General features: G+C 38.4%; 1 protein-coding gene across 3 annotated transcripts in view; it reads left to right on the top strand.

Moving 5' to 3' along the window:
- Frmd3 (FERM domain containing 3) overlaps nucleotides 1-27,799 on the top strand; it is a 220,515-nt gene that overhangs the window by 162,344 nt on the left and 30,372 nt on the right. For all 3 annotated transcript variants that reach the window (XM_036179147.1, XM_036179146.1, XM_036179145.1), the window contains exons 8-13: nucleotides 1,386-1,474; nucleotides 7,273-7,336; nucleotides 8,468-8,556; nucleotides 11,138-11,212; nucleotides 11,461-11,529; nucleotides 19,878-20,002. In XM_036179147.1, coding sequence (XP_036035040.1) covers nucleotides 1,386-1,474; nucleotides 7,273-7,336; nucleotides 8,468-8,556; nucleotides 11,138-11,212; nucleotides 11,461-11,529; nucleotides 19,878-20,002 — 511 coding nt within the window. The remainder of the gene's footprint in view (nucleotides 1-1,385; nucleotides 1,475-7,272; nucleotides 7,337-8,467; nucleotides 8,557-11,137; nucleotides 11,213-11,460; nucleotides 11,530-19,877; nucleotides 20,003-27,799) is intronic.

Consider the following 27,799-nt stretch of genomic DNA (forward strand, 5'->3'; position numbering starts at 1 on the left):
TGGGTGTAGGTGAGTGTGCACATGTATGTACTTACATGTGGAGGCCCAAGGTCAGCCTGGGTGTCTTCATTAATCTCTCTACACCCCAGTTTTATTAGAAAGAGTCTCTCACTGAACTGGGAGCTTATTGATTTGGCTAGGCTGGTATTTTAAATAACCTCTCCTCATTCCATAACCAAAGTTAGGGTTACAAGCACATATTGTCAAACCCAGATTTATTTATTTATTTCTAGCACTCTACCACTGAGCTAAATCATCAGCCCTAAACCCAGATAATTTTAAATGTGAGTTTGGGGATCTCAACTCAGATCTTTAAATTTAGATGGTTGGCACTTTGCTAATTTAGCTATCCAGACAGGCAAATTTCCTCTTATCAGTTTCCTAAATTGGTTTTTTGGTCATATTCCTGAGAAATGATTCATGCAATCAAAGTTTTCTTTTCTGCATTTTAACTATGTATCAACCAGATAATAGCACTAATTCTAGACTGAATTCATGTCAATCAGGATACTGAAAATAAGTTTTGTAGTTATTCTTTAGCATTTATATTTACCCAGACCAAGCCAGCTTATCAGCTAAGTACCGGATCTAGTATACTCAGCCCAGTCAGCTCATTATCAGTACTCGGGAAACATCATAAAGATCTGTTTGCCCAGAGCTTACCCAACCCCAATTACCTCAGACTCTGTGAGCATGGCAGCTAGGCTGCCAGGTGACATGAATGTGCTAGGATGGTTCTACTTGTTTGTATTGACATATGCATCTTCTTTTTATGCTGGTACAATTATTTTATAATATTTCCCAGTTGCCCCTAGTGATGATATAAATGTTTATTTCATTCAATGGCTCAGATTCTTTCCAGAAATATATTCCTCTCTGTTTATTTTCTTGTTTGGAAACTCACTGAATTTTTCTGTTATTTCTTGACCTAAAGTTATCCATGAGTTGCTTGGAGTTTCAGGTTTGGCTGGGAGTTAAGTAGACTTTTTCTGGTGATTTTTATAATGATATTGCCAGAAATTCTGCATGTGGTTGAATCAGGCTAGCAGAAATGGTCAAAGTTTTGGTTTCATTGTATTAGAGAGCTAAAAGCAACCAAGAATAGTTTTCTGGCATTACAGAGAAGATCCAGAGCACAAGCAATTCAAAACACTGGAAACTAGAGTGCTTGGAAGAAACCTTTATTTTTTTATGTGGTTCCTGCTAGAGCAAGATGTCTATTTCTGGAAGAAAAACAATACATAACTCTAGTGAATTCCATCTTAATAGGTTATGGCTATAGTTGCTAGCCTTGGTTTGAATTAACCCAAGATGAAGGAAAATGATCATGTTATTTATCACTTAAATTTCTCAATCCAAATTGTTCTTTATTTTTATATCTTCAGGATTCAAGAGGTGCTACAGCATTTTTAGGATTCACTGCTGCAGGGTTTGTGGTATTCCAGGGAAATAAGAGAATCCATTTGAGAAAATGGTAAGTACATCTTTGAAAAAAAAAAAAGGCTTAACTTTTTCTTGATCTTCCCCCCTTTTTCTTTAGAATTATTTTTTCTGTTACTGTTAGGTGGTGTCCTGCTTAGCTTTAACTGTCAACTTCATACATCTTAAGGTTATCTGGTGTTTTTGTTAGCTTTTGTCAACTTGACTCAAATCCTAGATATACCTGAGAAGAGGAATTTCATCAATAAAAAACGTCATTAACCCACAGGCATATCTGTGAGTCCTTTTCTTGATGGCTAATTGATGTAATAAGGCCTATCCCACTGTTGTTTGTAGCAAACCTGGGCAGGCAGGGCTGTGCTTTGTAGTTGGAGAGCTTCCTTCCAGACCCCGCCAAGCCCTATTAGTCAAACAACCCACTTGTAAAATAAACACACAGACATTTATATTATTTAAACTGCTTGGCCATTAGCTCAGGCCTACCATTGTCTAGCTCTTACTCTTATATTTAGCCCATTTCTATTAATCTATACTTTGCCACGCGGCTCGCGGCTTACCATTACCTTACATCTTCCTTGTCATGGTGGTGGCTGGCACATGCCTGTAGTCCCAGCACTCAGGAGGCAGAGGCAGGTGGATCTCTGTGAGTTTGAGACCAGCCTGGTCTACAGAGCTAGTCCAGGACAGGCTTTGGAGCTACAGAGAAACCCTGTCTCGAAAAAACAAAAAAACATACAAACAAAAAAAGATAAGGAAACTATATTTTAAAAAATTGGTACCCAGAGTAGGGTCTTGCTGGAACACACCTGAACATGTTGGTTTTGGAGAAGATTGTTACATGATTTTGGAGCTTTGGGGCACAACAGAGATTGACTGTTTAGAGCTTAATGGGCTGTTCTGGGGAAATTAGGATATAAGGCTGAAAGAATGTAAAACAATGGAGGCCGGGCTTGTGAAGTTTCAGAAGAAAGAAAAGATGCTATCAGGGTTGTTTGCATGATACTTTTCATTAAGAATCTGTGGAAAGGAAACCTTTGCTTTACTGGAACAATTAACAATGGTTAGGTGAGGAAGAAAAGTCAGCTGTTATTAGTAAGACCACCATCGCTGAGGCGAAATCTTCTAAGAAATGTTTCCTCAGGAGTAATAGCACACAGGAGCTTTGGTCCAGGGAGAGCCAAAGCTGCATCTCAACCTGAAAGCCAAACATGTTCATGTCTATGAGTCTCCCACATTACACTGCTTTTGAAGGCATAAAGGCATCAGGAAGAACAGCTGAGGCTCGGCACTATGTGGCAGGTTCAGAGTCCTTGAAGAAGGTCCAGGAACAGCCATTTGTAATGATGCAACCTCAGTTACAGTACAAACCCCATGACTGAAGGGGTCATGGAAGAAAACTGAGGATTGGCAGCATGTGGCAGAATCAGGGTTCCTGAAATGAAGCTAGGTAGCTATCAGTGGAGGTTTAGTCTCAGATGCAGATACCATCACCCCGGGATGTGATCATCAAGGGCAGTGGCAGGTGTAGACTGGAGCATGCTGAGCCTCTGTGTGTACTATTGATTATAGAGCTAGAGTGATGGGGCTTTCCAAGCTCTTTGGAGCCCAGAATATCACAAGTGAGTCCCAGATATTGGACACTGATCTATTTTCACAGTTAGTATGTGGTTCTGATTTAATATGATGTTCCTGTGCCCTGGTGCTTTTTTTTTTTTTTTTTAGAAATAAGAAATGGTGACATAGTATAGATTTTATAGGAACCAACATTAAAGTTAGTGGATTTTTAAAAAGAACTTTGATTTTTAAATTACTGAATTTTTTGTTGTTGTTTTTTGTTTGTTTGTTTGTTTTTCGAGACAGGGTTTCTCTGTGTAGCTTTGCGCCTTTCCTGGAAGTCACTTGGTAGCCCAGGCTGGCCTCCAACTCACGGAGATCCACCTGGCTCTGCCTCCCGAGTGGAGGGATTAAAGGCGTGTGCCACCACCACCCGGCAAATTATTGAAATTTACAAAAGACTGTGTTGCTTTATTTTATTAAAGTAGGACTGTGTTTTATATTGTGATATGGACATGAGATCTTGGGGACAAAATAAAGAAAAATTATGGTTTAACAGTAATATCTTTGTTGTCAAGTTAACAAGGAGTAGATTCTGCTAGTTAGCTTTTATTAACGTGACCTAAATTTCTAAACATACACAGGAAGAGGGACAATAAAATGAGGAATTGTTTCTATCAAATTGTCCAACAAGCATGTCAGTGGGGGGTATCTCCTTAATTATTACTTAATGGAGAAGGGTCCAGCTTATTCTTAGTGGTACCACCTCTGACTGATGGGCCTGGGCTATATAAGAAACATAACTGAACAAGCCAGAGAAGCAAGCCAGTAAACAGCATTCCTCTGTGGTCAATGCCTCAGTTTCCACCTCCAGGTTCCTGCCTTAAGTTCCTGCCACACTGACTTCTTTATCAATTACCTGTAAGTGTAAAATGAAGTGAATCATTTTGTTTTCCTTCCCCACAGAAATTGTTTTTTCTTTCTTTCTTCCTTCCTTTCTTTCTTCCTTCCTTTCTTTCTTTCTTTCTTCCTTCCTTCCTTCCTTCCTTCCTTCCTTCCTTTCTTCCTTTCTTCCTTCCTTCCTTCCTTCCTTCCTTCCTTCCTTCCTTCCTTCCTTTCTTTCTTTCTTTCTTTCTTTCTTTCCTTCTTTTGTCATATGGTTTATTGATAAATTGAGAAATACCCCAGATTAGATTGGCCTATGGACGTTTCTGTGGGAAACTGTTCTGACTATTAATTGATATGGGAGGGGCCAGCTGGCTTTGGACAGCACCATTCCTTAGGCAGGTAGTTTTAAACTGTAAGAAAACTATGGTTCCTGCCATGCTGATTGGCTATAGATTCCTTGGTTGGAGCTTGCTGTGTGGAGTAGAGTGCTGGGCTACCATCAAGTTCCTACCTTTAGTGCCTCCATTAACTTCTCTCAATGATGGTTTATGTCCTAGAGTTGTAACCTGCAAAAAGACTTTTCTTCCCTTAAGTTTCCTTTTGGTCATAGTATTTTTCACATCAATAGAAATAAAAGTAAAACAGGAAGTAACCATTTACCTAGTAGCTTCATGATAGATTAATTTATAACCTATAAAGATAAAGCAGAATTCTAACAGGGTTCCAAAGAAAATCTACAATGATTATTTCTTAAATTATTCAAAAAAATAGAAATATGGAGCACTTCCAAACCCCTCCTATGAAGCCAGTATTACTCTAATACCAAAACCAAGTACGCACACATGTTCACTCTTGTGTGTGCGTGTGTGTGTGTGCCAATGTCCCTGATAAACATAGATTCTAAAGTCCTTACTAATCAAAAGGATACACACACGATAAAGTTGGCCTTATGCCAGAAATACAAATTCAACATATGTAAGAAATAAATGTAATAAACCATATAAATGGACAAAAAATAAAAATATCACATGATTATTTCAATAGATGCAGAAAAAGAAAAAAGGTTTGACAAGATCCAACATGGCTTCTTAATAAAAGTCATAGAACAAGTAGGAATGTAGGGAGCATATTCAAACAAAATAAAGGCTACATATGAAAAACCCACAGTCAACATCATCCTAAATGAAGAAAATATCAAAGCAGTCCCATTAAAATCAGAAATGGGAGAGGAGAGTCCATTTATTCCCACGACTTAGCAATAACATGCTTGAAGTAATAAGACAAAAGAAGGAAAATAGAGGGATACAAAGATTCAAATTATTCCCAACTGAAGATTGTATGATTTCATACCTAAGAGATCCCAAAATTCCCCCAGAAAGTTTGTAGAAACTATGAATAATTACATCAAAATGTGAGGATATATAATTAACTTACAAAATCCAAAGACTTGTGTCTTTGTATGAACCAGTAGAAAGCATGATGAGAAAGAGATCATGGACACACTCCTATTCCCAATTTTTCAAACAAAATAAAATATTTAGAATAAAACAAACAGAGGAGGTGAAAAACTCTACAAGGAAAACTTTAAATCTGTAAAGAAAGAGAATGAGGAAGAAACTAGTATTTGAAAAGACTGCCCATGCTTATGACTTGCTAGAATTAACATTGTGAAAAAGACCTTCCAACCACAAACATTTTACTGATTCAGTGCAATCCCAATCAACATTCTCATCTCATTCCTAACATAAATAGAAAAGAAATCCTCAAATTCATATATAGAACAACAAAAGACCTGAAATAACCAATTAGTCCTATATTAACACCTGTTCCTGAGCATTCTGCTATTTTTAAGTGCTAGGTTCATCTAAGACCCCAACTTTTATGTAACATCTGTTCCTACTCTATCATTGATTTTTTAATCAGTCATACTTTCAATCCTTCTTTGTACCCATTTGTCCTCTTCTTCCACAGTTAGGAATCTCAGAACTCACCCTTAAATTCCTTTAGTCTCAATGTATTCATCCATAAAATGGATATTGGCTATATATGTCTGTCTTAAAAAGGATAAAGGAGTTGGAAGAGAAACAAATGCAATGTTTGTAAGAGTACTTTGGAAATCTAGTGTAATTTGATAACTATAAATTGTTATATGATGTTGCTATCTGGTTTTCTTCTCTAGATTTTCAGCATCTGACAAAGAAGCTCCCATGTGTTTACTTCAGTCAATTCCAGGGTAGATACCTTAGATATTCCAACTTAGTTTGGGAAGCATGGGTAACTTGAAGACTGCCCTCATTCTTTCCCAGGACTGCAAAAGTCTTGGAGGATGTGATACACAGGTTTCCAAAATTACTTGAGACCTGGAATGGTTTGATTAGAAGTTGCTGCACTTAAATGCAGATTGATTTCTTGTCTTTTCCACTTGACATTTTGTGGAGGGGTCAATGGAAATATAAAGGTGAATAGTCTCTGGAGTATTTGTTTCTGTTTTTATTTCTTCAGGTTGCCTATGTTACTGGGACTGTGTTCATGTGGATCCCATTCTTCCTGGATTCTTCTTAAACATGTTTATTTGTTATAACCATGCATCTTTTGCTAAATCAAATTTTCTTCTCACGTAAATCATAGTTGTGTTTTTTTTAATCCAGCTTTGTTACCATTTCAAAAATTCTATATCTAAACTGACACAGGGGACTGAAGCACTGTTTCTTTTCTCATGGGAAAAATACACATGCAATATGACTTTATAGAAATTAAATAAAAGAGATTTTTAAAACCCACCTTTCGTTTCACTCATCAAGGAAATGACCATGGATCTACATTCAAATCAGGTCACAGCAAATAACCTTTTGAGATAAAATAAAAGTTGTCTTCTGACTATAATTTTTTTGGAGAATTTTAATGTGGACAGAGGTGATTCTTTTGAAAATTTGCAATGTGGTATATGTTCTTCCTGGAGATGGATGGAGAAGAATGGAAAAAAATTTAAAATGTTGAATCCATATTAGTCTAACACTTTTCCTACTTTGCAAAGTGAGCTCATCAATTGATGCTTTGGTTGCTAATGTTTACAAATAATTCAGAGCCTATTAAATGAAGGATATATCCTAACTGTAAAAAAAAAAAAAAAAAAAAAAAAACCAGAAAGAAAGAAAGAAGAAATAATTCTAAGCTTGCCGTGTATCAACTCTTGGGAAGAAAATTGCTACATAATTTACTCAGAGACCTCCATTCTCAATAGATCATCACTTATGAGAAAAAAACATATTTGATTCATTGTAGTTTCCTTGGCATTTGTGAGTCAGATAGATTATATTGCAAAGCTAGGTGCCTTGTTTAGTTGTAGTTGTGTTTTTGTTTTTCCTTCTCACCCAAAGACTCTTTTCTTAGGCCAGATGTCTGCAAATTGAAGTTTGAAGGGAAGACATTTTATGTGATTGGCACCCAGAAAGAGGTCAGATACTGTTTTTTAATAATTACTTGATGTGTGTGCATGTGCAAGTGTGTGTGCACATAAGAGAGATCTAAGGATAAAGTAGTTTTTAGTATGGTTGCCCCCAAAGAGGGTGACTTTGAAGAGTGGTGATAATGGAAGGTGTTTGCTGAAAACATTTTAGTGCTAAACAAGTCAATGGTAATTCACAGGTTAAGGATGAAGTAAATGAACAACATTAACTGTATAGACAGACCTATGTAAAAAACAGAGTGGGATACACTGCATTCATTAAGTAAAACATGGACTCTCTCCATAAGTCTTTGTCTAAGATACAAATAAATGAAACAGAACAGAAATACTTATAAAATTAGACATCAATCAACACTAGTTAAAGTATGGCCATAGTATATATGCCCAAGTTGTTTTTCCCCAAGAGTTTTTAACAGTCCTCAAATATAGTTTGTGGGGTCACCAGGAAATGGACATGGTGGAAGACTATTACCAAAATATTGTATCTTAAAGCTAGATTTGAAGTTTGCTGGGGTTTTTTTTAACTTTTGTTATTGACTGAAATGTTCTTCCAGTATTGTAAGTAATTTTTAAATTAATCAAGGGTTGATAGAGAGGTGGGTGATAACTGGAGTATTAGTGAAGATTATGAATCAGCTTTGTATAGCATTTAAATAGATTAGTGATGTTTGATGAGTGAGGAAAACGCCATACCATTTCAACTTTAATGAACATAGTAATATTGCAGGAGTAGGGGTTGCTGGAGAGAAGGTTCAGTGTATTTACTGTGAAACCACAATGATTTCAGATTGATAGCCAGAACCCTCATAAAACCCTTATCCCCAGTCCTATGTGAAGGAGAACTATCCCTAGAACTTGCTGGCCTGCCACTCCAGTTGAAATGGTGCACTCCAGGTTCAGTAAGAAACTGTTTCAAAAAGTAAGTTGAGTGTGATAAAGGAATACACCCAACACCAACATTTTGCCTCCACACAAGAATGCATATAGACCTACATGCCTAAACTGCCTTCATGTACATATATAATATATATATTAGGCTACAAGTACATAAATACCTTAATGAAAAACATGAATAATACAAACTGTTTAACAAACCCTTTCTTGTTGTTCTTTGATTAGAAAAATTCTGTCTTGGCATTCCATACTTCAACACCAGCTGCCTGCAAACATCTATGGAAATGTGGGGTAGAAAACCAAGCCTTTTATAAGTAAGACTCATGTGTTCATTTGACTATAGACTTTTAAAGCACTTATGGATCCATTTATGCCTTGCCAATGACTGCATATTTATTTTGTTTAATACCGCTCTTCATATTTATTCTATTTAAATGTAATATGGATTTAGGACATAATTATTTATCATATACACATCTGATAAAGGAAAGTGTCTAGATTATTCAAAGAACTAAAAAAATAAGCAAAACGTGAACAACCCAATTAAAATTGTGCTATGGAACCAAACAGAGTTCTCAAAGAAGAAATTCAAAAACTAAGGAGTAGTTTCTCTCCTTCTCTCATACAGTACATCCCAACCACAACCTTCCCTCCCTCCACTCCTCCCAGTCGACCCCTCTTCACCTTTCCTCTCCACTAGATCCACTGCTCCTCCCTTTCCTTTCAGAAAAGTGCAGGCCTCCCAGGGATATCAACTAAACACAGAATAACAAAATGCAATACGACTAGGCACAAACCCTCACATCAAGGCTGAATGAGGCAATCCAGTAGGAGCACAAGATCCCGAGAGCAGGTGAAAGAGTCAGAAACACACCGATGCTCACTGTTAGGAGTCCCACAAAACCCCTAAGCCAAACAACCACAACATAAACACAAAGGACCTAGTACAGACTCATGCAGGCTTTGTGACTGCTGCTTCAGTCTCTGTTAGCCTCTATGAGCCAGGCTTAGTTTATCTGTTTCTGTGGGCTATGTTCTGCTGTCCTCTACCCCTCTAGCTCCCACAATCTTTCCTTCTCATTTCTGTGGGGTTCCCGAGCTCTGCTTTAATGTTTGGCTGTGAGTCTCTGTGTCTGTTCCCATCAGCTGCCAGAGGAAGCCTCTCTAATGATGATTAGGCTAGGCACCAATTGTTTTTTTTGTTGGGGGGGGGGGGGGGGCGGGAAGAGGGGAGACAGTCCTGTTTGGTTCTGTCCTAGGTCTCCAGGTCAGCAAGCAACCGGATTACTGGTCTTCCAGGCAGTGTGGGTCACGGGCTCCCTCTTGTGGCACTAGTTGGCCATTCCCACAAGCTTGAGCCACCTTTTCCCCAGCACATCTTTGTAGGCAGGACAGGCTATAAGTTGAAAGTTGGTATTCCAGTCCCACCACTGGAAGTCTTGCCTGGTTATGGAAAATAACTGATTCGGCTAAGAAGTATTTTTGAAAGGGTTCAACATCCTTAGACTTCAGGGAAATGCAAATTCAAACTATTTTGACATTTCATGTCACCCCAGTCAGAAGGACTAAGATCATAAAAACAAAGATACCAAATTCTAGAGAGGATATATAGTAAGGGTAATGCATGTTCATTCTTACTGGGAATGCAAACTGGTGCAGCCACTATAGAAATCAATGTATCCTCAGAAAGCTAGAAACAGCTACCATATGACCCAGCTATATCATTCCCAAAGTAATCCACTCTACTACACAGATACTTGCTCGTCCATGATAATTGCTACTTTATTCACATTGATAGGAATTAGAAACAGCTTAGATTTCCATCAACTGATGAAAGAGGCTAGTGAAGGCTGTGGGCTTGTCCTGAGGGTAGGACTGCCAGTTTCTTGTTTGCTTTTTATTTGGCAGCATCTACTTCTCCCTGCACCATGAAGCTATTACTGTTGAAGCTAATTTGTGTGTCTTATTTTTCTTAATTTTATATATGTGATGTATATATCACACATGCACACACTTGTATAGCTTTTTAAGGCTACATTGAATAGCCCATTGGGCAGCTTATTCTTTGGGAAGACTGATTCTCTCACACGCAACTGTCATTAATTGCCTGTAGCTCTTCATCTAAGCATGGGCTTGGTGAGGTTTTTTTTTGGGGGGGGTTGTTTTGTTTTGTTTGGGGTTTGTTCTTGTTTTTGTTTTGTATTATAAGTATTCCAAACCATCCTGAAATGTAAAATGCCTGTTCTTTCTAATTTCTTTTTGTGTAATTGCATAAGACTCAAAATGACTGATAACAGAAGCATCTTAAGCTGTCATAGTAACTTCTGCTCCAGTCTGAAGCAGCCCATGTTGTTGAGTTCTTTCCAGAGTGTTTGTGTTTCGTCCATGTTTATGTGTATACTTGGAGGTTATTGAACCTGGGTTGAGCTTCTCATCCTTCTGTATTCTAGTCATCTGTCTTTTAAAGGGCACTGTCTCAGGGTGACACATAGCTAGTGCCCAGGCTATGATGACATGGACCCATTTCCATTGATAAAGCTGCACATGATGAGTTCTTTGTAATGAGTTCTTTGTAACAATGAATGACCTTTCTAGCTAGAAAGCTACCTGAAACATTTTGCAAGCCTGACCTAGAAATGTAGTATAAAATCAAATGTGTGGGTTATGACTAGTGTTCACAAACAATGAAAAGAAATAGAATGAATCAGTGAGCATATCACATTACAATGTGCATAAAATTTCTATTCTTTTGAGAAGCTCCTTCCAATTATGTGTATACATGCTTAGTCAGAGTGTCAAATGGATGTCAAAGTGAATGATTGCCATAGCTCTACTGCTTGTCCTGTTTGAACCTTTTTAATGCCATCACCGCCTCTGTTATGCTTTTCCTTAAAGGTATGCCAAGTCAAGTCAGATCAAGACTGTGTCAAGCAGCAAGATATTTTTTAAAGGAAGTAGATTTCGATATAGGTCAGTAACAATGGATCCATTGCAGTGATGGGTTGAGGGACACCCACTTACATTAGAGTGTCTAATTTGTAGATATTATGCTTATAACCCATTCCATTGAGTTATTCTCCTGACATGACCACCTAAACCTCCACATAAATTTTCCTCATGGAATAAGGACTCTTAGGTCCAACTTGGGAGCATGTACACACCCTTCCCCATTTCTTTGGAGTGTCTCCTCACATATATTGTATTTCTGTATTTTGTAGTGGTAAAGTTGCCAAAGAGGTTGTGGAGGCAAGCTCCAAAATCCAGAGGGATCCTCCTGAGGTGCACAGGTGAGTAGGGTACTTTCTTCTGGCTTCAGGGAGGATGCTTCCATGACAGACAAAGGCACTTAAACGCTAGACTAACACACATGAGGCACTGAGTTCATTATAAAACAACACAAAAATAATTTTTATCCTAACTTTTCTGATTCCTCTGTTATGTCTCTATGTACAATGACATGCAGCATGAAGTCAAGACACTCACTCCCCTAGAAATCTCTTTCAGATTTGTCAGGGCTGTGGCCTGAGGGCAGCTTGATTCCCTTTTAGGTAACTTAATATGCAGATAGGTATTAGGTCTAGAATGCTGCATGACTAAGCAAGAATGTGCCTTTGGATGGCTCCTGCTAGCTCTGTCTGCTCCATCACCCTTTCACACTGCCCTCACAGAATAGCTCTAACCATATCTTGCTCATCAGACACGATCAGGCTCACTGCTTTGAGTCCTTCTCTGCAACTGAACAGTGGATATCCATCCCTGCTATATCTGCTGAATTTGGAATACCATGAACATATCTGGAGGCCTTCGAGCTTCTTCTGTCCCTGAGAAATGAATTAACCAAAGGCATACAGTTACAGTAGAGCAGTGACAATTTGTTAGAAAAAATATAGAGTTCCCAAGCAAAGAATTAAGATGGGGCAAAGAAAAAGGACAACCATTCAAAGGGCAATATTATACAAATGATTGGGGTTTTTACTATCATGTGGGTGGTCTTTTGGCCTTATTTGCATAGCATGAGCTTTCTCACACATGCTCTGATGCATGAAGTTCTACACACAATCTCATGCATCTCATGTCTTGTTAGGCTCCTAAGTCTCCACTCAGGAGTGTGTGTTTTCATATTATAAAAAAAACGTAAGTCACCTCAGATACTTTGGAGTGCCTCAGTACCTGATCAAAGGTTTGATTTGCTTGGCCTTATGAAGGACTGAGGGCTTTTTCCAGACCTTCTCTTTGACAGTAAGCTTTTCCATATGCTATTTCTGAAACACTTTACATATGGCCTCTATACTCCCAAAGACCAAAATATGGAATGAGAGGCATTACAATTATTAGGGTCAGAGTATACATTTTTTTGAGACAGAGTCTCCTGTACCCCAAGATAACCTCAGGCTCACTACATAGCTGAGGATAACATTGAAATTCCTATCCTCCTACCTACATCTTGCATATCTTCTTTAAACTGACAATCTGTAGTTAGGTCTTAGGAATTAAGTGTTTTCTTTGTCAAACTGACTTTACATAACCACAATTTACAAAAACAAATGTATATCCTAAGTTTCAAACATACTGAATACCTTAAACTGAATACCCTCACCATGACACCACACCCTATAAAATAAAATGATCATAACCTATTTTAATTTTTTAAGTTATGTGATACAAGGGATTTCATTATAGCATTTCCATACACACACATACACCCACCCACCCACACACACACACACACACACACACAGATATATATATAAATATATATAATTCACCTCCATCTCCACATCTCCACTGCCCTTGCAAGTCCCATCCCCAAAACCTCCCTTCCTATCCCACTTGCCTCCCCAAAAGGCCTCCTCCACTTCTGATAAGCTTAATTATTCAGGAACTTTCTCACAAAAGAGTTGGCACCTATCCTTCCTTCTTCAACTTTGTAACCCAAAAGTTTTTTGTTTAAGTTCAGATTTGCTGAGTTTCTTCCATTTGCAGGAATATTGGGTGAACAGTGGTACTCCACTTGTTCCTGGAGTTATAGGCAGGAGATAGCTGTGACCTCCCAGAAAACAGGTCAAGCCAGCCTTTCAAGGGCATCTAGACATTACCTGCTTCCCAAAAAAAGCTGAACATAGCTGAAGTTTTCAGAAGACCTGATGCAGATGTATACAGCTTTTGACTCATTCCTGCTTTTGAGTAGTCCTAAGGGGAGCTCTCATGTACAGATCTGTAAAAGCAGTCTCTCTAGCTTTAAAAAGTAGAAACCTGCAGGGTTAGAGAGCATAGAAGCTCTTGATTGCAGGTACATTATCTAAATATGTGGCAGGCTACTCAAAGATCAGAAGGGGATTTAGAGCACTCTTCCTCTCTCCTAAGCTGGGATAGTTTAGCATAGCAGAAAGAAAGATGGGAATAATAAAATATATCATTTTGACTTTTCCAGAAACTTTGGATAGGAAATAGCCTTAAGGATCTTGTCGTTTCTTCTTTTTAATTGATAGAAGATTTAGTCATTTTCTTGCACATGCGATGTGTCCAAGATATTGTTCTGAAGGTCTTTGACCTCTCCAAAGGCACCATGTGGTCAAAGCAGTAAGTAGTAATGTATAACATTTTCAGGTAATTTTTACCTTCCTAGAAGTCATTTGCATAGGAAGACTTGTTTCTCTTGGGCCATTACTTTATTTTTTAACTATGTTAGCATTTCAATGTGGCTTCAAAAGTAACAATGTAGTAACGAGGTTATATTTTGTGGTGACTCTTCAGAAAAGATCATTAATCTATAATGGTAAGGTATTAATTTATCATCCTTCCTCACACATGAGATTCTACTCCTCAAAAAAATTACAGGCTCATAGGTTCTCACTTCTGAAAAAGTGTGTATGTATAAAGAGACAGAAACCAACAGACTGAGAATATTTTAGGATTATTCTTTCCTTCAGAAAGAGAAGCTCACTCTGACGTTAGTTCACTGGCCTTTATTGATGGCATGGGAAGATCCTGGGGAAAGCTGTCCTGGGCTGGCTGCTGGGGAAGAATCCCTGAGCCTAGCCAAGAGGCCACATCAGATGGAGGGCTGCAGCTCGGAGCATAGCATCCACCACCAGGGGACACACAGAACACCCAGAACCAGCAAGATACAAGAATGTTCTGATACAAAAATGAATAGATTTTAATCTTTGCTACATTGCCTGCCAGCTCTGTGGCCTTGGGTAAGTCACTGAATTTCCTAGATTATTGGTTTACCCATCTATGAAATGAGATTCTATATTGCCTTGACCTACCTCTAGATTTTGTTGGTGGATGAAAATAACTTTTTAAAATGTAAAATGGCATACACATGTAAAGCAACGATATCATTATCATTCATTTAAAACAGGGAAGCTAGAACTTAGCATTCAGCTCAGCAGCAGAGTACTTGCTCAGCATTGCAATACCTCTGGTTCAAACCACAACCTTGTAAAAATGGAGAGGCAGAACCTGGAAGATACATTCATATTGAAATCCATTGAGACAGTAGGCCAGCACTACTTCCTTTAAGCATAGAGTGGTGAATGACTGTCATAAATGTCAATGTGCTCCTTCTGTTTTGTCACCCTTTTGAGTCCTACTTGTCATCAGTTTACAATCCAGTTGTATAACTTCACCTTTCTCATCTTTGAATACATACTTTTCTGATGCTGAGGAAAAAAAAAAAATCAGTACTCTAAAGTCTACACAAATTCTATCCTCCAATGTTAGAATTTACTTTAATGTGCCACAACCAGCAATAGAAGTCTTAATGATAGTTTTATTTGGATACTATTAAACATGAGTGGCTTATGAAATAGGATAGGCATTTCTCCAGTTGATGGGTAGGATCTATAAGTGTAGAAATGTAGCACATGTTCTTTCTTGGCAGAGGAATCAGTTGATAAGATTTGGGGTGTCCACAAAGGTACCTATACCAGAATCTTGATTCTGATGGAGCAGTTACAAAGAGGGGAGAAAATTATGACTAGGGCTATGTGAAAAGTGTTTGAATTATGGAGACACCATCCTCAAGGATGGATTCATTGCATGATGCTATTAAGTTCTCTTCTAAGAACCGAATTATTAATTTTCTTGAAGATGATACTACCTCACATTTGCCTTTTTGAACATTTCAGTTTGTTTTTCTGCATTATCTGCTGTGAGGTAGGCCATCATATGGCCTTCCGCAGGAGCTAAGGCAATAACTACACAATGCTTTCAGGATTTTTCCAGTCTCTAGACTCTTGTTCTAAGTAAATTCATTTTATTTGTATACAATCATTTTGTATTTGTTATAGCATCACAGAATTGACTAAAACACCTCAGGATATGAGGAGGAAGGGCAAACTAGAAGCCAATTTGAACCTTGGCAATTTCTTAGAAAAGTGGTTGGCACAGTGAGACCTTCTTATATAGACCCAACTTCAAAATATTAGTTGCAAAAAAAAAAATCCCTTTGGGATGCTGTTATATTCACTAATGTAGAAAGTGTGGCATAAAACAAAGTACTAGACAAAATTAAGAATCCTGGTTTTTCCCATATAACTCTTGTTTTTATTTAGTTTTATTTTTTGAGTATATTAAATCCCTTACACTCCTCCCTCTCTCCATTCCAACTCCTTCCATGCTCCCACTCTTTGTAATTTGCATTATATACATATATACACATACATGCATATACATAGATCTACATGTATATATTATATGTATATGTGGGTATACACACATACACACAAACCTAATGAATTCATTTAATGTCACTTGTATGTACATATGTCTAGGACTGACTATTTAGGCTTGGATAACCTATTGCAAGGCAGGAGGGGAATCATCCCTGGAGAAAATTCAATCTCTCTCTATGAGCAACTATCAATTGCCATTATTTATTCATCTAGGGGTAAAGTCTTGTGAAATTTTCCTATTCCATATTGGCATGCTAACTGATATTATGCTTATGCAGATCTTATCCAGATAGCCACATTGCTGAGATTTATAGATATAGCTTCCCATTTATGACTAGAAAACATTATCTTTAGCAGGCATTCTCATCTTCTGGCTCTTACAATCTTTCCATGCACTCTTCTGCAACCTTCTCTGAGCCTTAGGAGTTTGTTGTACATATACTAATTGAAGCTGGGCATACCGTGCTCACTTATTCTCTGCATTTTGACCAGTTGTAGATTTCTATAGCACTCCATCTGCTATAAAAAGAAGATTCTTTGATGAGAGGTAAGAACTAGTTATCTGCAGGTAAAATGATTTAGAAAACTGCTGGAAATTATATTGCTTTAGGAAATGTCAATAGTAGGTTCTCCTCTAGGATTTATTACATCATTAGCCATGGGTAGATGGATGGCTAGGTTTGTAGTACCAGACATGAATTTTGTCCCATTAGTTAGTCTTTATATACAATCAAACAGGTCTTGCTTACCCCGAACATAAAAGTGCAACTGTTGCCCAATTAGGATTATCTCTCCAACTTATTCTCCTGGTTTACAAGCTTTAAAACAGGGTAGGATCATTATGCTCCCCTGCCCCACTTGGCAGTTTATATAGCACCTTCTGATACTATCACAGCTAGTCCTCAAGGAAGAGGCTTTCAGATCAACTACAACTTAATTCTTCCAAATCATGTATCTGAAATATGTTGTGTCTTCTGCAGTGGGATCTTGCCTTCAAGTTTTAGGAGACAACCAAGAGCAATGCATTAACCTATATTTTTTGAGAGTATCGTGGACCACCACACACACACACACACACACACACACACACACACACACACACACACACATCTAATCAGCAACTAGAATAGATATTTCCTATACCTGGCACTAAGGTTTTGTCAGATAGTCTAGGATGTTTGTTGAAGAGTAGATGCATCTCTCATCAGTACAAATATAATGTTTATCCTGCCTGACTCATAAGCACACTGAGAAACCCAAAAGATGAGCAGAGTGTATACAAGCCAGTATATAAAATGAACTGACCATTCAGGGTTTATTCTATTAAGTATTTGTCCTTACCATTGTGTCAATGAACCTTTGCTTCCAATGAACCCCATGTCAGTCATCCTCTTTGCAACTTTTCAAAATAAGTAAATAGGGATAATTTTTAGTCTAAAGGAAATAAAAGATGTAGTATATTTGAGTTTCTGTAGCAAAATACAACAGACTGAGTAGTTTGTGCACAACAACACTTTATTTTCCACAGTTCTAGAGAATGGGAAGCCCATGAGTGAATCAATGAAAGATTTGATGTCTGGCAAGGGCTTCCACATAAGCAGAAATGACTTTATTGTCCTACAATTGAAGGAGGGAAGGCAGAAACAGACTGCCCTAGCATTCCATTTCTTTTGTCTTTATTTGAAGAGGGGAGGAGAGGACACATGTATTCTCATTATGCCATGTATGTAGATATCAGAAGACAACTTAAATGAGTGGTTATTTCCTTATTCTATGAGGTCATTGGATTAAAAAAAATCAGGTCATCAGTTATGGTGGCAAATGTCCTTACCTACTGAGGCACCCCACTGGCCATCAGAGTATTTTTATAAGGATGCTAGACTATTCATGAGGGCTCTCATGACTGAATTATATCTAAATGCCCTGCCTCTTACTACTATCACAATGGAATTTTTTCCCTATTTTATGAAAATGTTTTTCAACAAATGGATTTTAAAGGACAAAATAGTAATTTCAGACCATAGAAATAAAAAGGGGTGAGAGAGATGTATTTATTCATTTAACTTTCTTTAATCTGTCTCTGGAGTTACCAAGCTTTCCTAGGGTATTGAGCCTGAGAATTTTGTGCTGTGGGAAATGCCCTTGGGGTTTTTTTGTTTTTTGTTTGTTTGTTTTTTTGCCAGAGCTGAGGACCAAACCCAGGGCTTTGCACTTATTAGGCCAGCGCTCTACCACTGAGCTAAATCCCCAACTCTGCCTTTGGATTTATCTAAGTCTTTCACTTAATGGGAAAACTGTGCCCTTCTCTGTCATATTATTTAAACTCTGAGGTTTGTAATGCCCTACAAGAGTCATCTGTCCTAACTCAAGGCATAACCATAAGTCATGGACCTCTACTACAATGAAGCAACATTAACCTATGTATAGGAGCCAAGTTACCCCCACCTTTCACCCAGTACCAAGACGGACTTACACTTGGAATATCAACTCTTGTAATAGAACTGTCCTAGACTAGGATAGGTCCTAGACCTGTCTAGAAAAGGTAACAGCCTGTTCTAGAACCAAGCAGTCGTTGGACAATGCAATTTTAAAAGAGTATCAAAATACTCAACATCCAAATGAAGAATGTTGGGAGGAGGATAGGTGATACAAAATGTATTTCATAATGTGTCTCAGATTTTTTAAAAAGTGAAAATGTTACTTCTAGATGGTGACTTCCTTAATGGGAGAGCTACCAATCATCAAAACAAACAGATCATCTAATATATATTCATCAGTTCCAACATCAGTTTCTATGAATGAAATAAAAGAAGAAATGACTCTGTGGTTAAACAATTTCCTATGCGGCCAGTGGCAGCTGTGATAGTTTTCAGTGCAAGATGCAAATAGACATCCTACTCTACATCTTCCCGTGAAAATCCTAACAGAAATGTCCAGCCTGAGAAAATCCTTGGCAATCTGAAATTCCAGGTTATGTCAAGCTAAGGTTGTACTCAGTTTACTTCAGATTAAGGGTTTAAGCCCTATAAGAAGTTACCCAGTGAGACCCCAGTAAGGCACTTAAGAATGACCAGCAGTCTTTTCAGAGTGTGGCTGACCAGTACAATAATGATTGCAAACTGACAGAAGTCACAAACATGCTGAATTGTGGAAGAAGAGTGAGAAGTATGAGAAAAAGAAGGAGAGACTAAAAGGGTGGATCCCTGTTGTGAGAAACCAACAAGGAGAAGGCTTCAAGGAGGAGACACTGACAGCATTTTCAAAAGACTGGTGGGTTTGGTTTTGACAGGAAACTGGAGACAGTTAAGCACTTAATGTAGACCTTCAGGTTTCCCCTTCCCTCTGTGAGGGGTCCACAGCTGTTCTGCCAACCACAGGTAGTGCAAATGGACCTCTAGCTGCCTATCAACACTTTTAATGAGACACTAACAGTTTCCTTGCCATCTGTTACTTGTCATAGCTTCTATTGTGTACATGCCTTTCCAGAGGAGAACCAGAACTGAGTTTTATGGCTGTCTGGTAAGGAGGGAGTATATGGAAATTTTAAACATTGAACATCTGAAAACATGAAGAGAGCTCACAGTTGCAGGTCATCTGTGTCCTCTGTCCAAGCACAATTGGTGGGGGTGGTCCAGTGGCTTTGGGCCACTGTCATTTACATTTCTTCCTGTCTAATTTGGTGCTAGGAAAATTTCTGGTGTGTTCCTTGTGTCTATTTAAAATTTGTGTGTTGTCGCCAAGCATATCTGTCAGATGACATTTGGGGAACTTTATTTTCTTTCACTGAGTTGAACAGAATTTGTAGACTTTTCTCAGGAGTCTAATGACAAGGAGAAACATGTGTCTTAAATGTTAGGAACACTTTTGCTATTAGCATTAATCTCTTTCTGCATCCAGAGGGTGGGCCAGCATTTTCCGTGGATGCTAATTTGTTTGCTTATGTCTATTTTTAGAGTCACCATGAGTCAGAGCCGCAGCTCTCACTCCTTGCACAAACAGCTCATCATTAACATGGAGCCCTTGCAGCCCCTGCTTCCTTCCCCCAGTGAACAGGAAGAGGAAGTTCCTGTTCCTGAAGGTAAGTCCACCACGTCAGTCTAGAAGTCTCCTTTCTGAGGAATGAGGAAATTCTGTGAATTCAAAATATTTCTAAGCCAGGCAGTGGTAGTGCACACCTTTAGTCCCAGCACTTGGGAGGCAGAGGCAGGTGGATCTCTGTGAGTTTGAGGCCAGCCTGGTCTACAGAGTGAGCTCTAGGAGAGCCAGGACCACACAGAGAAGCCCTATATCAAAAACAAACAAACAAAAACAAAAACAAAAAACAGTATTTCTAAAATTACTTATGAAAGAACTAATGGTGCAAAACATGCACTGTTAAGTAAGACAATTACTTTTAGTGGCTATTTGAAATTCAGTTATAATTCATTAAAATTAAATCCCAATCTCTCAGTCACCATAGCTAGATTTCTAGTACTCAGTAACCACCTATGGCTGGTGGCCACTATATCCATCGGAGACTAAGAAGATTTTCATCATTGCAGAAAATCCTGATGGAAAGAATGGTTTTCTATAGTACTCAAAATTAAATGGATGATTATAAGCAATTCTCCACAAGTACATCTGCACTGATCCTCCATTTTGTGCCTCTTAATTCCCAAGCCTATTGTTTCTACAGGTATTCTGTTAGCTTTTTATCAGTTTGGTTTGGCTTGGTTTAGTTTTGAGACAGGCTGTCTTTTGTCCCAGGGTACCCTCAGATGTTGTATGCAGTCAGGGATGACTTTACATGTCTCTTCTTCCTGCCTCTGTCTCCTGAACACTGGAATGACTGGCATGCACTATGATACCATGATCATTACACCATGATACTATGCAGTGATAAGAGTCTAATCAGGGGCATTGTACACGATAGACAAGCATTCTACCAACTAAACTACATCCCCAACATGCCTGATAGTTCAATGAAAGCTAAGTATTTAGTTTCTACTTCAACTCAAAACCTTTCATATTATTAAGTGATAATTAATATTTGTGCATCACCATTGTGGCTATCATTGCTGTTGCCCTTTCTCATCCTCTTCATCCTCATTCTCCTTTTTTACTTTTGACCTGCTCTTCTTTTATCTTCTTCATATAATTTCTCTCACTTACTTCAAGGAAGAATCGCACCACACTGCTTGTCTGAGATACCAAGTAAGGCAAACACACACCCTGCTAATGTCAAAGTAATTTTTTAATGCATGCCAAGTAAAGTTATTAAGACTCTGAATTTAAGCTAGCTTTCTCTTAACAGTTTTTTGTTTTGTTTTGTTTTGTTTGTTTGTTTGTTTTGTTTTGCTTTTTGTTGTTTTGTTTTGTGATTTTTTTTTTTGGGGGGGGGAGCTTTTCAAGACAGGGTTTCTCTGTGGAATAGCCCTGGCTGTCCTAGAACTCTCTTTGTAGATCAGGCTGGCCTCGAATTCACAAAGATCTGTCTGCCACTGCCTCCAGAGTGCTGAGATTAAATGCTACCATTGCCTGGCTTCCCCTTAACATTTTTTCTTGAGATATAGTTTCTCACAGAAACTCTAGATAGCAGGCAGTGTCAAGATGACAGATTTCCCAGTCACTTTAACCTCAACCTCAAATTGGTAATTCTTTCCATAGAAAAGGACGTTTTCACCTTCTTCTGTCTATCGGACTTTTGAAATAATAGGCTACATGCAGTTGGAATTTATCCAGTCTTCATCTTCAGTCTTCAACCTCCGGTCCTCTATGTAAACCCAAAATTCATATAAGGTACATAAAGATGGACTTGTGGGGCTATGAACTAGATCTCCTTGTTTTTCTTCCCAATGTGGCATCATTGAATAAATCCCCCTTGTGGGTTTTACTATTATTTGTTTGTTTAATTGGACTCTTGAGGATAGATTGCTGAGCATGGCTTGTTAAGGGCTTCAAGAGCCCAGGTGCTGACACTAAAAACTCAACTAATAGAGTCCCTTTATATCCTGGTATGTCCTAGTTAAGGTTTCTGTTGATGTGAAGAGACACCATAACATGGCAACTCTTTTTGTTTTATTTTATAATTTAATTTAATTTTACATATCAGTCATGGATTCCCCTGTCCTCCCTCTTCCCGTCCCCCCACCTTCCCTCCAGCCCAGACCCATCTCCTCCAGTGCAAAGACTCCCCTGGGGATTCAGCTCAGGAAGGTCCAGTCCCCTCCTCCCAGGTTGAGCAAAGTGTCCCTGCATAAGCCCCAGGTTCCAAACAGCCAGCTCATGTACTAAGGACAGGTTCAGGTCCCACTGCCTGGGTGCCTCCCAAACAGTTCAAGCTAATTTACTGTCTCACTTATCCAGAGGGCCTGATCCAGTTGGGGGCTCCACAGCTATTGATTCATAATTCGTGTGTTTCCACTAGTTTGGCTATTTGTCCCGGTGCTTTTTCCAATCTTGGTCTCAACAATTCTCGCTCATACAATCCCTCCTCTTTCTTGACAATTGGACTCCCGGAGCTCCATCTGGGGCCTGGCCGTGGATCTTTGCATCTGCTGCTTCTCTCAGTCATTGGATGAGATTTCTAGCAGTTAGGGGTTTGGCCATCCGATCACCAGAGTAGGTCAATTCGGGCTTTCTCTCGACCATTGCCAGTAGTCTACAGTGGAGGTATCTTTGTGGATTTCTGGGGACCTCTCTAGCACTTTGTTTCTTCCTATTTGACATGGCAACTCTTATAAAGGAAAACATTTCATTGGGGCTGGCTTACAGTTTCACAGGTTTAGTCTATTATCATCATGATGGGACATGGCAGCATGCAAGCAGACATGGTGCTAGAAAAGAAGCTGAAAGTTTTACAACTTGATTTGCAGCTAGGAAGGAGACTGTCACTGGGCATAACTTGAGCATATGTGAGACGTCCAAAGCCTGCCTCTACAATGACATACTTCCTCCAACAAGACCATACCTACTCCAACAGGCCAATTCTCCTAATAGGCCACTCCCTATAAGCCAAGCATTCAAACATGTGTGTATGTGAGGGGTTCGGGAGTGGGGGGTGTCTATTCAAACCACCATATAGTGTAATGATGTCCCAAAGCAATAACAACTTGTGACTCTGCATTTCTCATGCAAAGTGTTCAACCTGCCTGATTCTTAAGTTTATTTTTCTGTCTAGATTCCATCTGTGTAGAAATTTAGAATTACAATTCCATGTGTAATTTGTCTTTTCTCCACAAGGCAGCCCCATCTTTCTCATCCTTCTTCAATCAACCTTGGGATAACCATGACCATCACAGAATGTTGATTTCACTCAAAGAAGTATTTCAGGAACATGAAATGAAGCTGATGAAATGATTAGTGATCCATGGAGTTTGTTTTGTGATAACCACCTACTCCAGGGCCTGGGACCTGTCCTGGAGTGGTTGATATACCCAGTACCACTCCACTGGGATGGAAGAAAACTTGTTTTTCTTTGTCAGTGGGTATCAATTGTAAGCACCTTCTTTGTTAGGGGTGAGACCCTGTGTCCACTTCTCCTTCTCAGTGCTGAGATTACATCTGGCATGATCCTGCTTAGGTCCTATACATGTTATCATAATCTCTGTGAGTCCATATGCACATCAGTCCTGTAGTGTTTGGAGAACATTGTTTCTTTGGAGTCATCCATCATCTCTAGCTCTCATAATTTTTCTGCCTCTTTTTCCATATATATCCCTGAGCCTTAAGGTGAGAGGTTTGATGAAAATATCCAACTTAGGACTGAATACTCCAAAGTCCCTTACTCTCATACATTGTCCAGTTATATTAATTGCCATCTACTTCATGAAGAAGATTCTCTAATGAGGGTTAAGCAATGCACTGATTTATGAATATAGCAATATGTCATTAGGAGTCATTTTATTGCTATGTACCTTTGTAGTCAGAAGTTTTCTCTGATCCCACCAGGCCCCCACAGTCCCATGGCCCGCTTATAGAATAATCACTCAGAAGCTTATATTAATTATAACTGTTTAGCCATTAGCTCAGGCTTATTATTGACTAGCTCTTGCACTTAAATTCACCCATAATCCTTATTTATGTTTAGCCACGTGGCTTGGTACCTTTTCTCAGTTCTGCCTTGTCATCTTGCTTCCTCTGTGTCTGGCTAGCAACTCCTGACTGATTTACTCTTTCCAGCATTCTCCTAGGCTGCTTACCCCACCTATACTTCCTGTCTGGATACTGGCCAATCAGCATTTTATTAAACCAGTGTACAAAAGCATTGTCCCACAGCACTTCCCCTTTTCTGTCTAAACACAAAGGAAGGTTTTAAATTTAACATAGTAAAATTAAATATAATAGAACAGTTATCAAGTGAGAATTATAGCTACAGTATCTAGTCTATTTGTATTTGGCAAAATTAAAGAAAATATTTTATCTGTCCTATATTTGTGAGTCTAATGTTTCATATCTAATTTATCTTTTATCGTAACCAAGGAAAATTATAACTATTTAGTCTTCAACTATATCAAAGACCTCAGAAGGATATAATATTACCCAAGTAAATAGGAAGTGCATTATAAGCAACTTCCAAAAATCTAGAATGACAGAGATAGCTGGCTACCTGGACAGTTACCCAAAGTTCCTCTACAATGTTGGGGCATCCTTTTTCAGCTTATAGGCCTAGAGTCTCTCAGTCGCTTCTCTCTGTGTCCTGTAGAATGTCTGGCAGTTTCTTCTGCGAAGCAGGAACCTGAAGGATCATCTTGCCTTGCAAAGTTCAATGGTCACCTTCCTATGGGTCCTGCATGTCCAGTTTATACAACATTTTGTCAAGCAGTCCAGGCAAGAATAGTTTCTAGCTCAAATGGCTAACTTTTTCCATGAAGAAGATAAACTCCATATGGAGTGGTTTTGGTACCAATCATCTTCCTTGAAGTAATTGATGCTGCCAGGAGCAGACATGTCTCATTGTCCAGAAAAGTCTAAGTTTTTAAAACATTTTAAATGCCATATTCTGTGGGTCTTTGAAGTGTTTGAAGATTACCCACCTAATTGAGTTATATCTATATATACCTAGAAAACTTAACTAACACGATTATAAGTGTGACTACTATAAAAGACTAATTAGAAATCTGTATTTCTTAATTACCCATTACAATTTCAAAGGAGCTGCACAAACATAATACCTTAAACAAGAGTAGAAATATACATACAATATAATAAATTAACTTTAAACAAGTTGTTGCTCTTTAAAAATAGGTTCAATATTCTACTCTTTCATCCTATCCTATCTATACTATCCCCTTTTCTTCTTTAGAAAGACACTGCATTTATAATCAACCCCCTTTAAATAAAAATAAACATTTATAAACTATATTTTGGAAATTGGGGCATAGCTTCTCATACTACTTCCTGTTGATCGAGGGTGCTAGCAAACTTATGGGGAGCGTAAGAAAATTAAGAATTATGGTCAAGTCCTGATAAGACCGTCTGTAACCTTTGTTGATAGGTACTATCTGTTAAGGTTCAGGAGGTCTGGCTCAATCAAATCTGATCCAATTAACCTGGAACAAATCCATAGCTTCTCATCTTCAGTGGAAACAAAAGCAGAATCTCTTTTCCAAAGCAACAAATCCTTAGACATAAATTTTGAGGTCAAGATAACTTTAAAATATACATATTGATTTAACTCAGCAGCTTTTACAATCAAATGTCTCTCTGCAGTTGAAAATCCCAAAGACAATATAATCCAGACTGTGTGTGATTTCCTTCTTTATGTGGTTTATTATATTACTTTTAATGTCTCTTTAAAGACTTTATTTTTTAAAACTTTCTATTTCTTTATATAATGGTCTATATTCCTTTTCCTCTCACTTCCAAACCTATATACATTTTTATGTACACTGTAAACTGTTTAGGGTTTATCCCATCTGAATCTGTCTTGTGAATCTATTGCTTTAAACTGCAGCATAACTAGGACTGAAATGGCAGCTTTGGCTGCTGACTCCGCCCACCTCAGCTTTCCAACATGGCCAAACTACATTTACCACTAGCTCTGGGGGAACCGTGCTCATTGCTGACTCTGTGAAGCAGTGGGTCTATGCTTCCAAATGTGTGTTACTTCCAGCAGACCCATGCACATCTGTCATCTCATTTGCTCTCTGTCCAGCTACATCACTTCCTCTTTTTACACAGCACTATCGCTTTCTGTCTGTCTGTACAGAACTCCAGACCTTCACGGTTAACTAGTGTTGGAATTAAGGCCTGTGCCACCACACCTGGCTGTTTGCAGTGTGGCCTTGAATACACATAGATCCTGCCTGCTAAGTGATAGGATTAAGGGTATGTGCTACCACTGCCTGACTTCTTTGTTTACTTATAAAGGCTGGCCTTTTTCCTCTGATGTCCAGGCAAGCTTTATTTATGAAAGCACAAATAAAATATCACCACATTTCCCCTTTTCTTGTCTAATAAAAAAATTTTTTAAAGTTATAACTAATATAATAAAAACTATATACAATAAGTACAATAACCATATATAATATATACAAGCAATAAATACATCAGCAATGTCTTTCTGAATACATACCTTTAGTAGAATAAAAGTAGTAGCTTTCCCCTACATCCATGACCTATCTAGTCTCAGGTTGTTAGCTACTTCAGCTGTATCCCATATAGATTCCATCTCATGGAGTAAACTTTAAATCCAATCAATAAGTGGGGAGTTACTTTCATAACATTTGTGCACTATTGTACCAGTATATCTTGCACCTAGGTTGATGCTGTATGTTACAGGGTTTGTAACTAGGTGATATTAATGATTACTGTTTTCCTCTGGTAGCATGGAGAGTAACTCCCAGCATCATAAATGCTAGTCAATAGGGGCAAAGGTTGTAGTTAGGCACCAGCTCAACTTCTCTGTGTTCAATGACATAAGTAAGTGTTTTCTTCAGCAGTAGAGCTTTATAGATAGAACATTTTTAAAACTGAAAAACTGCTCCAAGCCACATTATGATACTAACCCTGAAAATATATGTATGTAGGTATGGGTGCTTATGTTCATGTTTATGAAAAAAGGCAGCTTTCAATGTAAAGGAATAAAAAAAAATGGTTTATTCTAGATCCAAATATGAGTGGCCTTGGAACACAGATGTAGGACTTCACACACACCATGTTCAAATAAGGTAGCAACTTCATGAACTTGTTATACTTCTGTTACTGCAGAACAAAGAAATACATAACACACTTTTCAAATACATTGCAAAGCTCTTTGGATAGAGAGAGACAAGTGTTTTTATTTTTGCATTTGCAGATAGGCACAATTTCACTCAAAAGCTCATCTCAGAATGCAACTGTCATTTTCTGAGGGAGACGGGGAGTGGATCTGGAGGAGAGGGGAGATCAGGGGCAATGGGGAGCAGTGGAGGGAGGGGAAAGTACAGTCGGGATGTATTGTATGAGAGAAGAAAAAATAATTTTTAAAAAATGATTTGAAAGAGAAGAAGCATAAACATGAGTCCTTTTAAACCAGGGCATCAGCTCAGGCATGCACATAGAAGCTACTGAATTATTTTAAATTTTGTTAACAGAGTGTTGACCATCAGCAAAAACAGATTTTAATCTATATATAATTTGGGAATGGAGGCTTCTCATACACCTGAAAGAAAGAAAGATTATTCAATTCTTTTGACCTGATATGAGGCTTCACATTTTCTTACACTACATTACTGCTGGTAAAGTCTCTGACAGAGCAATGTGGTGTTGTGGCCTCATAGGTTCTTCTCATCGTCCATTCCTCATCTTTGGCTGCCCACTGTTAACATACTTCCTCTCTTCTTCCTTCGTTTCTGAAGTTTCATGGCCATGATTCAAACAATTTTCCTTCTATCACTCGCACAGATTCAGTGTC

Source organism: Onychomys torridus, chromosome 2, assembly GCF_903995425.1.
Source record: "Onychomys torridus chromosome 2, mOncTor1.1, whole genome shotgun sequence".
NCBI lineage: Eukaryota > Metazoa > Chordata > Mammalia > Rodentia > Cricetidae > Onychomys > Onychomys torridus.